The 16,179-nt window shown below is 42.3% G+C and overlaps 1 protein-coding gene across 1 annotated transcript in view; it reads right to left on the reverse strand.

The window, feature by feature from the left end:
- raly (RALY heterogeneous nuclear ribonucleoprotein) overlaps positions 1 to 16,179 on the reverse strand; it is a 120,736-nt gene that overhangs the window by 32,474 nt on the left and 72,083 nt on the right. Inside the window, exons 2-4 of the mRNA XM_040115770.1 lie at positions 11,464 to 11,792; positions 3,820 to 3,892; positions 2,105 to 2,152 (exon numbers count right to left, since the gene is read on the reverse strand). Of these exons, the coding sequence (XP_039971704.1) occupies positions 2,105 to 2,152; positions 3,820 to 3,892; positions 11,464 to 11,719 (377 nt within the window). The 5' untranslated portion in view covers positions 11,720 to 11,792. The remainder of the gene's footprint in view (positions 1 to 2,104; positions 2,153 to 3,819; positions 3,893 to 11,463; positions 11,793 to 16,179) is intronic.

Genomic DNA, 16,179 nt, shown 5'->3' on the forward strand with positions numbered 1-16,179 from the left:
GACAGACAGACAGACAGACAGACAGACAGACAGACAGACAGACAGACAGACAGACAGACAGACAGACAGACAGACAGACAGACAGACAGACATGTTAACACCTGCCAGAGTACTCAAAACCGCCTCTCTGGTAGTTCCCGTTACAGTAGGTGACTCCAGGAACACATTTTGCCATGACGGAACACACACACACACACACACACACACACACACACACACACACACACACACACACACACACTCATATGATGAACACAACACCAGCCGCACTGTCACGGCTGGTAATAAGACCTATTGCAGATAACTTCTTAAAAATTCCCTTTGTGACACTTTCTTCTGAAGTAGCAGGAAAACAAATGGCCTCCTCTTCTGTCATAAAACTTTTAACGTGTAAACAAAGTACAGAGTGACGTATCTGTTACGTATTGAGATATATTCTAAAAAATAAGTACGACTTTAAATCATAAATGTCTCTGTATCTGTAAATGCCTCTGTTAGGGTAAACACAGCGGATAGAAACACACGTACACACACTAGACACTTGTGAGGACCGTCACTGAGATAATGCATTCCCTGGCCCCTGGCCATCACGACTACACATCTACCCCCAACGAGCCCCTTAACACAGAATTTCCCTGTTTTCCACTTAACGAGCCTTAAAGTTGCTGAAACTGTTTTATTCCACATTGTCCAATCGGTATTATACTGTATATATAGCGTATCATCCAGTTCCAGCTTTTTACTGAAGCTATATGATGCTGCTCAGCCTGGCATGTTTGGCCTCTGTGGAAAGAGTGGGATCTCAACAAAGATTTATTTAAAATAACATTCCTTTTGGTTTGAAAATGTTGGCTGCATAGCGCGTGCGCGCGCACACCCGCACAGACACACCCACCCACACACACACAAACACACACACACACGCACACACACACACACACACACACACACACACACCTACACACACCTGCAAAGCTACAGCTAGTGCTCCATCCCCATTTCACCTGACTTCAAAGACAACTCCACAGCCTTTCCCAAAAGAACCAGGCATCTATTTTCTTTATCGTCTTCCTCTTGCAGGTGGAGTGAACCTGTCAATGCCTATTAGGTTTTAAAACATATCAATTATTCCAAAAAAAACACAACCAATCAGTCCTCCTCTCTAGCATTTCTTAATACACTCCTTCTTTTTACTCTTGAAATTGTTTAGCACACACTATAAAATTACCTGCACAAACACTATTCAATGTAAAATATTTGAGCCATTGCTGGATTGATAAGAAATATTTTGCTATAAATAAATCATTACATTAACAAAGTAATCCCCTAGCATATTATTTTTTAATCAAATTGTATTAATATATTGTGTTTTATTATCTTGGGAAAATCATTTAACAGTAAAAACAGTCCTCAAAAGTCAAACTTTTTCATGCTAATTAATAACAATACAATTGGATTTGGTCTTAAATTGTTGTATTTCACATCTTATTTAATTTAATTGAATTCTTTATACCAGTGGTTCTCAAACTATTTCCATTATGATCTTTTTTGAAGTTACTGTTGTGCAAATGAAAACTACAAGTCAAACATTGCCCATGAGAAAAAAAAAGAAAGAAAGAAAGAAAACACACAAGGTTCAATTGCTGCAATGACAGTGAACCCAAGGCTACATCATATTTTAGATTTACCTGACATGTTTGGTCAATGAGAATCCCCAGTTTTTCTTTTATTCCATGTCAAAAATCTGCCCATCTTGTAATTTACATGTCACACACTCTATATTTTTCCACTGGGCAAAACCTTTTTTGCTTTGTTTCCAGGTTCAAATTCTGTGTGCAATAACAGGAATCCAATAAAGTGCTTTCCGCACTATATTTGCTCCATAGTTATTGCTCAATAGAGACATGTTTAACTCATAATGGGCATCCAAACAGCATTCTGCCTCGGGCCTCTGACAGGTTAACGTGATTAACCATCTGCTGATAGCTGGAAACGGCAGGGCCAAGAGCAAGGGGTGCAAGTGTTCAAACCCTGAATACAGCTCTGCTCTCTCTAAAAGGGAGAAGAAGGCTGGAACAACTCCACGTACCATCCTTCCTCTTACCTGTCATAGAAGTCTTCTCTGTAGTAATCATAGTCAAACTCATAGCCACTGGGGAAAAAACACAATAGAACATGGTGACTGGATAAAACAAATGTCATACATGCGTTTCATAATGTGAGCATGAAACCACATTTAAAACAGCACATGGGAACAAAAGCTTTTTGGGGTTTCCATGCAGTTTATAGTTTCATATACAAATTAAAAAAAATAAAAATGCATCAAAGAGTCAATATTTGCAAACTGTGTGGGAGAGACAAAGAAACCACAACATACTTCATCTCACCCCAAGAGACAGAACAAGGGAAATAAAAATCACCAAGACAACAGAGAAACTGGAAACTGAAACTCAATATCCAGAATAACGTATGGTCGGTTTAGTGTTTACTGACATATTTCCTAGCACATATGTCCTGGATACAGTTACGCAGTTATTTAATTCAAACAAGAGCGTAGGATTGGTTTCATAATTTGTCAGGACCCAATGAAGTCAGCGGTTCTTCAAACCAAAAATAATAATGTAAAAGAACTGCGTAGAAATGAATACACTGATCACATCCCTGACACTAAAACTGAAAATGATCCCTCGTAGCGACAAAATCCAGAGCTGCTATCAGTCCATAGTTTTGGTTATAGAGCCTGCAAATTTACGGGTTTGGTTCGGTTGCACTGCTTTCATATTCCCAGCAACAACAGGCAACTGTTTAAGGGGAGCAGGCTCCGATGAAACCTGCTGTTCGCTACCTGCCCAGCACCAAACAGCCGGCCAGACAAAGTTAGTGGTCGGAACATCTCGCAGCGAAAGAACCAGATATTTTTCTCAGGAGTCGGTGGAGACCAAACCAGAACTAGAATGAACACGATAATGTTTCTCTGTGTCTGCTGGATGTGTAAATACACAAAACTGTGTGCTAACACGTTAGCATTAACAAGCAGATAAACCAGGGATGTGGTGACTGTCGGCCGGATTTCATGTGGATTTCATGTTTCCTAGATGTTTTTGACGCAATTACTGCACTGTGTGACGTCTTATGAGACACTGTTGTTTTAGGACTGTTTTATAATGAAACGTGTTTCATATTCATATTCTAATATTTTGTCCACTGCCCTTACATACATGGAAGAGCAACTTATTGTAATTATTACAAGAGAGCAGAACATTTGTTTCTTCGTTTTGTGATGACAAAGGCCCAATAAAGTTATACTTTTATGTTTTAAAGATGTGAAGAGTATATTTTGTATCTTTTTATGGTTTTTGCATAGTAGGGTTTGCTATTGGAAAGAAAAATCAGAAACATTCTCTGTCTTCTACAATATCAATCTAAAGGTTATGACAGCCTTTGATGCACTAGGTCTGAGATGTTAAAAGTAAAAAGTCTAAGACTTCTTCACGGTGATGTTGTTCATAAAATAACTACTGGTCTCGGCCTCCAACTTCCTCGTGTTCTTATCCAGCGTGCGTAGTTTTAAAGCTATGGCCGTCATATTAATATGGTTTGGATCTCAGTCTCCCATGAGCCGCTGCATCTGTTTGTTTTTTTTCCAACATATTTATGGTCATACCCTTCTCTTCTAATATAGATCCTGGCCTTTAAAAGAACCTGCGTGCGTGTAGCAAATTCCTGCAACCCTCCAAGATCTGCTTAGGTGCACGAGTAACAGGCTTGAGTGACACACAGATCAGTCAGACAAATCCATCCGATACAGGCAGTGTGTACCTGTAGAGAGAAGCTGCTGATCGCTTCAGGCCTTTAGGTCTGTTTGGCTTCGGTTCTCCTGCCATGTTGATGTCTGAGAAAGCAGCACAGGGAAAAAAAGGGCAGTGAGTACAGTAATATCTAAGGATCCGGCAACCTAGAAAACTCTTGCACACTTTAACACAGAAAGACCCCAAAACATTTTTTAAAGTGCCTGTATGAGAGAGACAAAAGATTTAGAGAAAAACACAAGGGTACAAGATAACTGGAGAGGAGACACCGTAACCTATTGTAGAGAAGCTGCTCGTCTAGTTCAAAAGCTGGTTGGTGTGTTAGCTTATGGTCTCCACCAGAGGAAGCTGTCGAGCCATTTTACAACATCTTCTCTCATCTGACTGCCCACGGTGCCTGTTGGTACAGTCACCTGTTCAGTCCAGTCAGCCCCCGGTGGCAATCACGGCATCATTGTCAACTTGCCTCACATAAATAATCAGAAAAAAAGAAAAAAAACATCTGATTTCCAGCTGTACTGTTTGCGGCTTTCCCGCCTTATTTGCTGAGCTGAAACAAGTATTCAAATCATTTACTCACGTCCAAGTTGTAGCACCACATACACAAGGGGAATAGCAGATTAAAAGTAAATGCAGTACATTAGTTACGAGGCCGTAGTGGTAATTAAAGGGGGTTGGGTTGGGATAAATCCTAGTTCATGTTGCTACCGCATCCTGGCCCAAATCAAATGAGATATCTGAGAAATATCCTTAAACGAAAATGATGTCAAAAGCATGTACCACCTATCATGCAGATTTAATGTTTGAAATGATGGGAATAAAAGGGGTGAATAATTAAACTGTGTATGAGAAATACGCCGGTTTAAGAAACAATGGCTCAGGATGAAAAAAATAAATAAAATGCATATTTCTGTCAAAGGGGTGAACTCATGGAACACTTGTGGTGAGGAACAGAACAAATGTGGCACACTTTTTAGGTTTTAAAAATGTTTAAAAAAATAATCGAATGGACAAATACAAGCCGACACCTTGGTCTGTAAAAAAAATAAATTAAAAAATCTCTCTGGTAAGTAGAAATTCTTTCTGCAATTCTTTTTTTGGGAGTAACTGTGATATCTTTTGTTGTTTTATTTAAGTCCTTTATCCCCAATTTGTTTGTGTCTTTATGTACAGGCTGAGATAAATTTCAGTTTCAGTGAGCTTTTATCCCCCCGTGGGATATGTAAACCCGTGACACGCTCAAAAACAAACTGCCTACTTGGTTAAAACTGTGAGAATATGAATCAAAAAAACTTCAGACACACATAAAAGCAGATTGCTACTCTGCGGTCTTAAAATTCAGGAATCTATTAGGATTGATTTGTTTTTTTTGTTTCCACCCAGGCCGAAGTGGGTGGTTAATGGTTGCGCTGTTCTTACACACATTCATCCATCTCTCCATTATTAATCCATCCGTTCTCTAAATCCCGTATCCTGTTCATGGTCTCTGGGGGCTGGAGCCCATCCCAGCATGCACTGGATGAGAGGCAGGGGACACTATGGAGAGCCAGCCAGCCTTATTACAGGGAAATCTACAGTTTTCAGTTCACTCAACCTGCATGACTTTGGATTGTGTGGGTGTGTGTGTGTGTGTGTGGGGGGTGGGGACACCCACGCAGACGTGGAAGAAAATTCAACCTCCACCCAGAAAAGGCAGAGTCTGCGGGAGGATGTGAACCCAGGACTGAGCAGGAGGCATAAAGACGCGACTAAGTGAACGACCCAAGAATGTCAGAGAGAAAACTTTCCCCCCCGGGATTCTGCGTTAACATGATTTCAGATTTAGAGGCGCACCTGTGTTCCTCCTGCAATATATCTCTAATGAGGACTTTAAACTTTCATAGCTGAGGATATTTTACTGCCTCTACTGCTACTTTTACATGGGCAGAGTTCTAAGGCCCCGGTCAGAGCGTGAAATTGTTGATGCTTTAACCTGTAACCATGTCGGAAAAATAAAATAAAATATCAAGTATAACCTAAACATTTTAGCTACTCATATGTTCTTTTATGTACCTCATTCTGCAAACCTATTGACGACTGCAGCCATCGAAACAATGTAGATAGTTAAAAATGAAATGTTTCTCTCTCAAGGCAGTGAAGTAAGATTGTTGCACACTTTGAAATATGTTGGACTAAGTTTATGACAAATGTTGTATCATATCACTCTGTAGAAAAGAGATCAAGTTCAGCCGGAGACATTTGAGCCAAGAAACTGACCACTGATCGCAAGTGGTTATATAGTAAAATCTGGTGGAGAAGGCTCTGCTCATTGAGGGAGCTCTAAAAGACTTAATTAAATCAACAGTACCAAAGACTTCTCACAAAAAGAGGAGGTTGGACTGGGGGAGGGAGCTGCTGCAGCAAGCAAAGCTGGCATGAGCATTATATCGGAGTAATATTGAGAAATCAAGGGTCACAATGGCCTTGCTGTACACCTTAATATGCATATCCCCTTTATATGAATGGATACTACTAGTCTGTTGGTAGCCAAGCAGCTGCCAACGAGGCAGTTACCTTATATGGTCCATACAATGTCCATACTATATATGTGCGACCGCTAGATACAGAGTTTCCAAGGTTAGAGTCATGCTAGTCACGCAGGTGTCAGCTTTAAAATGTCTGCTCCTTGACCGGTAACAGTTTTCATCTCCCCCGAATCATTTCCTCTGTGAGTTTTTTTTCAAAAAAAGCAACTTGATCAAGCACTTCACGGCAAACCAAAACATCAAGTAAAAAAAAAAAAAAAGAAATTAAATTTGAGGTTGAAGGAACTCTGTCGTGTTTCAAAGTCCTCAAAACATAAAGCACAATGAAGGAACTTCATGTCTTTGAAAAGTGTTGGATGATGAAGAAAAGCAGAGGACGGCGTGAGGATAATAAAAGGAGGGATGGAAGGAAGAGGACAGACAGTGAGTTTTCAGTTTTCAGCAGCCAGAAGCTGAAAATTCAAGCCTGTTAGCTTCACCGTGAAGGGGAATGTGTGTGTGCGCACGTGTGTGTGTGTGTGTGTGTTTGAGGCAGTGATCCAGAATTTGACCACAGCCAGGTGTGGAAATGGCAGGAGTCCAGTGGTTTGCAAGGACACACACACACACACACACACACACACACACACACACACACACACACACACACACACACACACACACACACACACACACACACACACACACACACACACACACACACCTCTTCACCCAACCAAAACTGTTATTGACTCTCCCCTTTATGACCTGGGGGAAAAAGAAAAAACAGTGCAAACACACAAGCGCACACGCAAACACGGACACGGACGCACACACGCACACACACACACACACACACACACACACACACACACACACACACACACACACACACACACACGCAGACACACGCACAGAGTGTCCACCTGCTGCTTCATATCCAGTCTGTCCAAAAACATTTCACTCTGGTCTTTTGCTGACCAAGAAATTGAAAGCAGTTAGCTCTTGTTAGAGGTTTGCTAAGCAGTTCGTTTTTCATTTTCTCAGAGCTCCCAGGTTATGTTGCTATTTTCACGTTTTCACCTAAAGCAAAAATCAAATACGTTCTGTTGTGTACAGTTCTGCAACTGTATCTTTGGTCAAAATTCAAGATGCGTCGCATACAGTGATGAGAAACAATATGACATTATTCTATGTTTCACAATGTCACTGGATTTTACAGTAGCTTGGGTCTGACCTGTGTTTTAAAATGTGTTTAGATTTGTTGGCAGTTGTGTCCCACCTGCAGACAGTGTTTGTGTCTTAAGCAGGTATGGATACCCGGGCCAACTGACCCATCAAAGCCCCTTCCCTTCTCCCTCAGTGCTCCAATCATCCCTGAGCAAGAGCAGCTGTACGTACAAGCCCCAACGTCTCACCAGATGAACAAGACCTTGAAGATTACAAATGTTTAAGATATCTTTTTTTTTACTATCTTTTTACATCCATTTATACATCTATCATCATATACTGTATTTAGAGTACCATCAGGTTTTAGTCAGGTTTTAGAGGGTCTGTATTGTGGTCAGGTCACACCAGAATTTGTGAAAACACAACTTGGACCTAAATCGGTTTACAACCGAATTGCAGTGATCCGTGGCTTAGTTTGCCACAAGTATATTACATGCCACACAGAGTTTGGCTTTGGTGAACCTTGGCTTGCAAGTTCTCTCCATTGACCAAAACTGTCCAGCAAGAGACTGATATAGCTAACTATTTAGCTAACTGGTAGCGTGCCGGCTAACTTGGCAAACAATGATCTAGTTTAGAAAGTGAATAGCTAACATTTTTGCGGTTAGTTCCCCATCGACGGTAGCTTGCCAAAGAGTAACTCCGTCGCCGGACTTCAAGCTCCACCTGTTTCAGGAGGGCATGTGAATTAATTTCATAGGCCACTTTCTGGTTTGACCAGGTAGAAACCACTGTCTCAGTTGTAACTTGTACTGCCTCAGCACACTTTTGAACAAAAGGTAAACAACAAAATGAGACCTTTTCTAACTTGGAACTTTAACAGGTGACCACTGTAAATAAACAGAAAAACTGTAGCCTGTGGACTTTTTGACCACGAGTAGTGGACCCTCTCATAAAAATACCACGAGCCATATTTTTCGAGAGGGTCTCCATTTTGTTTGTATCATACAGGCACGGAAGCTCGCTGGTTTTACGTTATTCCATTGATCGACAGCTGGTGGCAGCCATCCACCAAAAACGACAGCAGAGCGCTAACAAAGGCAGTGGAGTAGAAGCGTCGTAGCCAGCAAATATGGATGTAAACAACACAAGATTTATTTTATTTTTATTTTTATTTTTTTATTTACTCTGCCCATGTTCAATCACTTTTTGCTTAACCTCAAAGATACAAACAATGCGCTTTTGTGAATAACACTGAATGTAAACACGTATCCACTGGGCACCTTTAAATGTCACAACACTGGTTGCCCGTTTGCTTTTGGGCTGATTCTGTGATGTTACTGATGATGTTTAAAGGTGCTATGTGTAAGTTTTCTCTGCCGCTGAACGTGGTTTCTTGCCGGTAGCGGGTGGTGGTCATGGTCGCTTGTCAAGAGCTTCAGTCATTTTTGCATTTACAGTACAAGAGGTTATAACGCGCCCTCTGTGCAGCGCTACTTCTTCAGGGGAGCCTGGACGCTACAGTGACGAGCTATTGGAAAGTGACGAGCCGGGCCGGGGCTACTTAGTTAGCATGCTAACTTCAGTAGAAGAAAAGAAGTGACAGAAATAGACCCGAAACAAGCGTTAACATTGGCGTTGCGTTACACAGCTGGAGACAGGTCTTGGTTAGTAAAGGAATGTAGTTTGATGCTGAACTCGCAACATTTCTTCTAGGCTGGTAAGTAAACAGCTTTTAATGCTCTGGCTATGTAGCGATAGCAAAAACTTATGTTTGACACTTTCAAGAAATTTTATGTCTTGGCTCGAGATAATACTCAGAAATGCTTTCACCTTGCTAATCACAGTTTTCCTAATCTCTTCTGACAGGACGCTACTGGCTGCTCCAGGGATCAAAGGGAAATCTAGGAAGGGATGGAGGCTCAGGAAGAAGAAATTCTAGTTACTAGTCTTTGCATAATCATCAAGTTTTGTGGCTGATCAATCATTTTGTTTTACTGTGCATCTTAGCTTTGTATGACAACTGCAACTGCTGATATTCCATTTTCTTTGTTTTTCATTTCAGTATTTGCTTTTTTATGATCTATTTTATATGAAGTTAGTTTTTAAAATTGGCTTTAACAGGTGCTCTATGAGAATAATCTTCATTATCACATTACTTTTATTGTTTGAGTCGTGTTTTGCTTGCCAACAAAAGCACCAAGGTAGCGATTATGGGGGAGAAGGGTTAATCTCATAATATAAACGCCATACCATCCAAGTAAAGCACACGGTGGGATGAAATTAACTGGAGAGCTAAAGATGGAGAGTGGCAGAGAGACATGAAAAGAAAGAAATGAGAGTCGGGTAGTTAAGTGGTTCAGAAAAAGAAGTAAGAATTTATATGATCCCCATGGCAACACTCACACACATACACACACACACACACACACACACACACACACACACACACACACACACACACACACACACACACACACACACACACACATAGATGTACACAGAACACACAGAAAAGCTGCAGGGGACAGAGAGCATCACGTAGCAGCCCCTTAGCTGTCACAGTTTTATCCTACATTATACACATACACACACGCACACAGTGATGGAGCCTTCTGGGAAATGTACCTGTATTGTTCCGTGTTTGTGCTTTTGTGTGTGTGTGTGTGTGTGTGTGTGTGTGTGTGTTGACAAGTGGTCCCAGGGAGATAGCACACTTAACCCTTCAATCCAGAACCCACACACTAAGAAACACACATTTTCTCACATACCTTCAGTTATACTCAATCATATATTTTCTTGTTATCAGACATGCACACCGGTCTGACACACACACACACAGACACACACACACACACACACACACACCCAAACACTGCACTGAGAGAGGCTGTTAAAGGAATGTGTTCACAGCACTGCAGTGAATGAACATGAACCAGTAGAGTTCTTCACACCAGCTCGCTGACAGCTTGTCTCTTCCTGCTCCGCCGGGGGAACAGACAAAGAGACTCAGGAAAACACTCCAGCAGCTTAAAGGCACACTTTGCTCAAATCTCATTTCCCCTCTGATACTTTATTGCATAGTAAAACAGAGGAAAGGTGGAAGAAGGACAACATATTTAATCGCTCAAGAAGAAAATGGATGTAATGGCGCTCAGGGCTTATCAGAGGCCTCTATTTCTATCTGTATGTTTAGCTTTTTATTTCCCAAAAAAAGCTTGCTTGGGGAAAGATCTTGGCCAAGTGGCCATGCACAGATACTGTGGGAGTAAGCAGGTTGTATGTGGTGAGACAGAGATCGTGCCTAAACCCAAACCAAAAGGGACGGACTCCATCTGTTCGTGTGCTGCCCTGTGAAATAAACTCGCCAACCGGTGAGCCGACAGATTCGGCATCAAGGCTTAAATCATGCGCTGGAATTTGGACAAAGGTTTCTGAGGCTCTGGTTTTTAAGTAGGCCTTAACTTGAAACCTGAAACGTGTCTTAAACTGAAGGCGACTGTCATGACAACTCCATGCTTGAAAAAAACATTAAGCTAGCCCCGGGTTTACTGAAGCCTGCGGGGGAGGTTAGGCCAGAGTTTAGACAAGCCAGTTTGAAAAGTGTACTTGTCTTTCTCAAAAACAGTAATAGAGGTGTAGTGCTGAAAGGATTCATTAACAGAAATTAAATCAACAACAATTCTGATAATTGATTGTTTGAGAAAACAAAAGACAAAACATGGTATTTGAAGACATGACCGGGGTCCTGGAAAATTGTGATGAACATTTTTTCACTTTTTCATGACACTCTGTAGATTCATTGATAAATTAATTTGACTTACAGTGCAAAAACTATTTCATCACCAGTTGACTGATCTGAAAAATTGTGAACCTATTCTGCACATGAAACTCTCAAACAATAATCTACCAGAACCACTTTGGCCATCACATTTTCTTCGCATTATTTGTTAGTAGCGCTATAATTCACACGGACTCACCGAGCGTCTGTCCAGCCAGCACCCTGCCATTCTCCCCAATCACGGCCCCCCTGGCGTGCCTCTCGCTGGCGTACTGGACGAAGGCGTAGCCCTTGTGCACGGAGCAGCCCAGCACCCGGCCGTACTTGGAAAAGATGCTCTCCACATCCGACTTCTTCACCACTGCTGTGTTCAGGTTGCCGATAAACACCCGGGAGTTGATGGACTTTGGGTCTGTCTTGTTGGTCACATTGCTGGTCTGGACCTTCAGCGACATGCTGGACAGACGGGCTCAGGAAGCGACCGACAAATGGATGGATTGGAAGGGAGGGACGCGGAGAGACGGGGATCTGAAGAGAATAAAAGAGAACAGATGACCTGTATTAGTCAAAAAACACAGATAATGGAGGGCAGCTGCAATCAGCCAGCTCACTGACTGAGACGTTTGAGACTTGTGCTCATAACTGAACAAAAATCACCAAACCAGCTGTGAAAGCTTGAGTCAGTAAAGTGATAAATAACTGTTGAGACTATAAAGACTTGCTCCAAAGTGTCTCGGTAAATTACTTTCTTAATTGAGCAAACAGGTGTTCCTTCATTGTCCACACAAACTTCAAGAACTTGGTGCTTTTGTGTGAATGAGATAAGAAATAAGAACAAAGTAATAGTGTGGGCATGTAGGCTTCTTGTGAAATCAGTAAAATTACAGCCCTAATTGTCCACACATTGTCCGGAGTTGCCCTTTCACACATGCAGCGCACAGATTGTGCGTGTCAGACTCATTTCCTCCCCCCCGCTGGAAATTCTCCGTTTGTTTTAGGTGAGGGGTGGTGCCTGGATGGGGCGTGCGGGAGGCAGGATAGAAACGTCATCCACACACGCACTCGCTCACGGTGACCTCTCCAGACAACGGCCTGCTCTCTTCGCACATCGGCTCAATCGGACGTCACACAGACTTTGTCCGAGGGAGCTGGCAGGGAAAAGTCTGTCTAATATCCGGTTGTAACTTAAGTTGAGCCAGGTACGTTACACATGTCGTCACTTGAGCTTAAAGTGTCTATAATATGATTATAAAATAGACCCACCATGCTCAGAATAAATTAGAGAGTACAACATGATACTCTGTGATTCTCGCAGGTTTCGGTGACGGTCCTATATTATCAGCGCTGCAGGGCGTAGTGCGGGGAAATCGAAATGGCGTTTATTCTGGCGTCTGACAGCAAGTCACGCCGCACTTTGGTACCGCCATAGATTAGTTTTTTGAACTCACAGTAAAAATCACTGATCTACTGTCAAAGATTCCTATAGTCGGTCTGCTCGGCTCCGCTTTCACACCACAGACGAACCGGACTCAATGTGGAAATTGTCAAAAGGACGGAGGTCGCAAGCAGTGGAAGTCACAGATTTCTACAGCGACCACGGCACCATAATTAAAGTCTCACCTACAATACTCAAAGAGCAGCTTGGGGCAGTTATTTTATATTATATATAGAAAACACCGGTACAGTCCTTGAACATTGTCATAAAAGAGTTATGAATAGCAGAAACATCCCTCCATATAGGGACTAGTCACAAAGTAGTCAGTATATACAACCCATGAAACTGATTTTCTGACCATTCAGCTCATTTCTAATAGGTACTTTTCAGTTGAAAGGGAAAGAACATTTCCAGTCAAATTCAAACATCTCTTTGCATTAAAGGAAGAGGAAAAATAACAACAACTGACAAGTTTGCTCTTATCAGGCCACCTGCAGGAGACCAAACCACCGCTGCTTCATCACACGAGACAAGCTCAATCGATCACAGAGCGGGATTTGAAAACCTAATACAGGTTTTTATCTCCATCCTCACTGTGTGCCGATTCCCTCCGTCCACATAACAAATGAGCACAAGCTGAGAAGACAAGGAGGAGGAGAAGACGGAGAAGAGGAAACGAGGGGAGGAAAGAGGGGTAGCAGCGGAGGGAAGGGAGAACCAAGGAATGAGTCAAGAAAACGAGAGATGAAATGGAGAGAGAGAAAAAAGGATGTGGGGCTTGTGGAACATTCGAGCCTCAAAAAGGGATCTGTTGCCGCACAGCTCATGGAGGCAATTAAGGCAGTTAAAGACCTTTACCATCTCATTGCTGCGATTTGTGTCAAAAATTCATACTCACTCTCAAAGCTTGACTGAGTCAAATTTTAAGAAACAGGTGTGCTACACATATTTTTTAGACTTAATGCGGCTTACGTGTCCATCACGAACAAACATCCATAAATTTGCTCAGAAAATCCCAGAAAGTCGGCGAGATTGTCAGTCAGAGTGAGGTGATCTCAGACGAGGGACTCAAGCCCTACGTGAAGACCTTAGCTACTGTCTTCAGGGGCTGCTGTAAAGCTCCGGATGACTACGAAATGTTTCACCATCGAGAGCCGCGTAAATGAGCGAACGACTCATCTAAAGTACCGGTAAGACGGTAGTGGGAGTCAAAGGAGACACGTGAGGCGGCAGGGAGGAGATGGCACAACATATGGTTTGCTGTTCCAACAAAAGGGTCTAAACGAAGAGAAACTTACTTTTAACTGCAGGAGAGAACAGAGCTGAGTATTAGAGGTGCAGCTATTGAAAGTGTTTCAAGTCTCATTTTCCTGGGTGAAAATTTTGTACGTATTTTACCGCTTTTGATCCCTTTTGTCTTTTACTTTGGAAATGCCAGTTTCCCATTCTTCGCGGTCCATGTCGCTGCTGGCTCCCTACATTATGACGTGACGTGGAAACTCCCTGTTCCCTGAAGAATTGCATGCCAATGTCAATCAATTCGACTTAAAGACCTAGGACCTAACTTGGACTTGACCGGAGGGACTTGGGACACTTAAAATATTTTATGACAGAGTGGAGACATGACTCGAGTCAGAGGAATTAACTAACTGCTTAAGTAAATTCTCTGGAAATGCTTGTAACACCGGAAAAGGAGCTTTTAAGCAGAAAGCAGAAAAACTGCACCAGCTGTAATAAAAACTATTTTCAGAGGAACACGAGCTTGAATTTTTACAGTTTTGTTTCTGTTTCATTAAGTCACCAGTAAATCACTGTCCCTTACAATGCTATATCCATTTTTGCTGAGCAACTCTGAAACTGATATGAAACTCAACAAACATTCTCAAAAAACAAATGAAATATTGGATGCAGTTTAAAAATCATCACAATTTCTCTAAATACCAATTCGTCCTATACAGTAAAGTGATTTGTGTATGTAGAGATGCGAACACTGTGCGTGTGGAGGGTTTTCAAAATACATGCGATAGAAAACAAAATTGAAGTCTACATTAAAATTAAAGCCACGTTACAAATGCAACCATGACGAATGTGGTTGTTTTGAGGATCAGAGTCATCACATCAGAAAAAAAGGAATCAACAAAACAAGTCTCACACACACACACACAGTGTCACAACAGCATTGAAGTCCAGTGAAGTCCAACACTGATGCTGGGTGATCGCGGTCGCGGTCAGTGTTCCAGTTCATCCCGAAGGTGTTGGACAATGTTGAGACCAGGGCTCTGTGCCGGGGTCACTCAAGCTTTTCCACATCAAGCTGTGTCAACCGTTTCTTTGTGGACCTGGCTTTGTGCACGGCGACATCTTGGAAATAGAGCCTTGCCACAAAGTTAGAATCGTGCTGCTGTCAGATTTCCCTTCATTTGAGCCACAGTAAGGGGCCCGAATCATGAAAGAGAGACCTAGACCAAAAGTACGTGAGGACGTGTCTGTTCACAGATTTTTGGCCACACAATGTATCTGACTTTCTTACTGCCTGTCTGTATCTGCCCGGCTCCTCTCTGTCCCTCATTAGAAACATCCAGCAGCGAGTCTGAATTCCAGGGAGGACGAAATGTTCATGATTCAGCACTGCTAACTGTATCGCTGTGTGTGTGTGTGTGTGCGTGCGTGCGTGCGTGCGTGCGTGCGTGCATGTGTGTGTGTGTGTGTGTCGGGCACCTGTCTTTGGGAACGTGTCTGTGTGTGTATTATAGGAAAGAAGAGATTTTTGCACCCCGACCTGCATCTCAGGAAAAGTTAAAAAGGTTAAAAAGTCAAGTTAAAGCAACTTGCTTTGTGTGTATGTGTGTGTGTGTGTGTGTGTGTGTGTGTGTGTGTGTGTGTGTGTGTGTGTGTGTGTGTGTGTGTGTGAGATTTGATCTCTTGTCCTTCCTACCTGACCTTCCCAGTGACACAGCCATCTTGAACCCGGCTGATCAAACTCCAATGAATGAAACTGAACTTTACCCTGAGGGAGCTGTGGGTGTTGCATTTAGTGGACAACAGAATAGTGTTGATACAGCAAATCCAATGTGTGTGTGTGTGTGTGTGTGTGTGTGTGTGTGTGTGTGTGTTTCTGTGTGGGGGGGTGAGTGAGCGAGAGGGTTTGTGTGAATGTAGCAGGCCTTTAATAAGAGAATAGACCTTCATGGTGTTAAATGCACAGACAAACACACACACACAGAAAGATTCAGGAAGGCATGAAGAGTCATTTATGCATTGCTGCAAGTATTGTATTTCTCTTTCACACATTCTCTCTCTCTCTCTCACACACACACACACACACACACACACACACACACACACACACACACACACACACACACACACACACACACACACACACACAGTGTGTTTGCAAACACTCCATATACAGTATTATGAGTAATAGTCCATGTTATCAGTGGTTTCTAATATAATTCCAGTTGAAGCTTTGACTGC

The sequence above is a fragment of the Xiphias gladius genome, chromosome 21 (genome assembly GCF_016859285.1).
Source record: "Xiphias gladius isolate SHS-SW01 ecotype Sanya breed wild chromosome 21, ASM1685928v1, whole genome shotgun sequence".
In the NCBI taxonomy this organism is placed as follows: Eukaryota; Metazoa; Chordata; class Actinopteri; order Istiophoriformes; family Xiphiidae; genus Xiphias; species Xiphias gladius.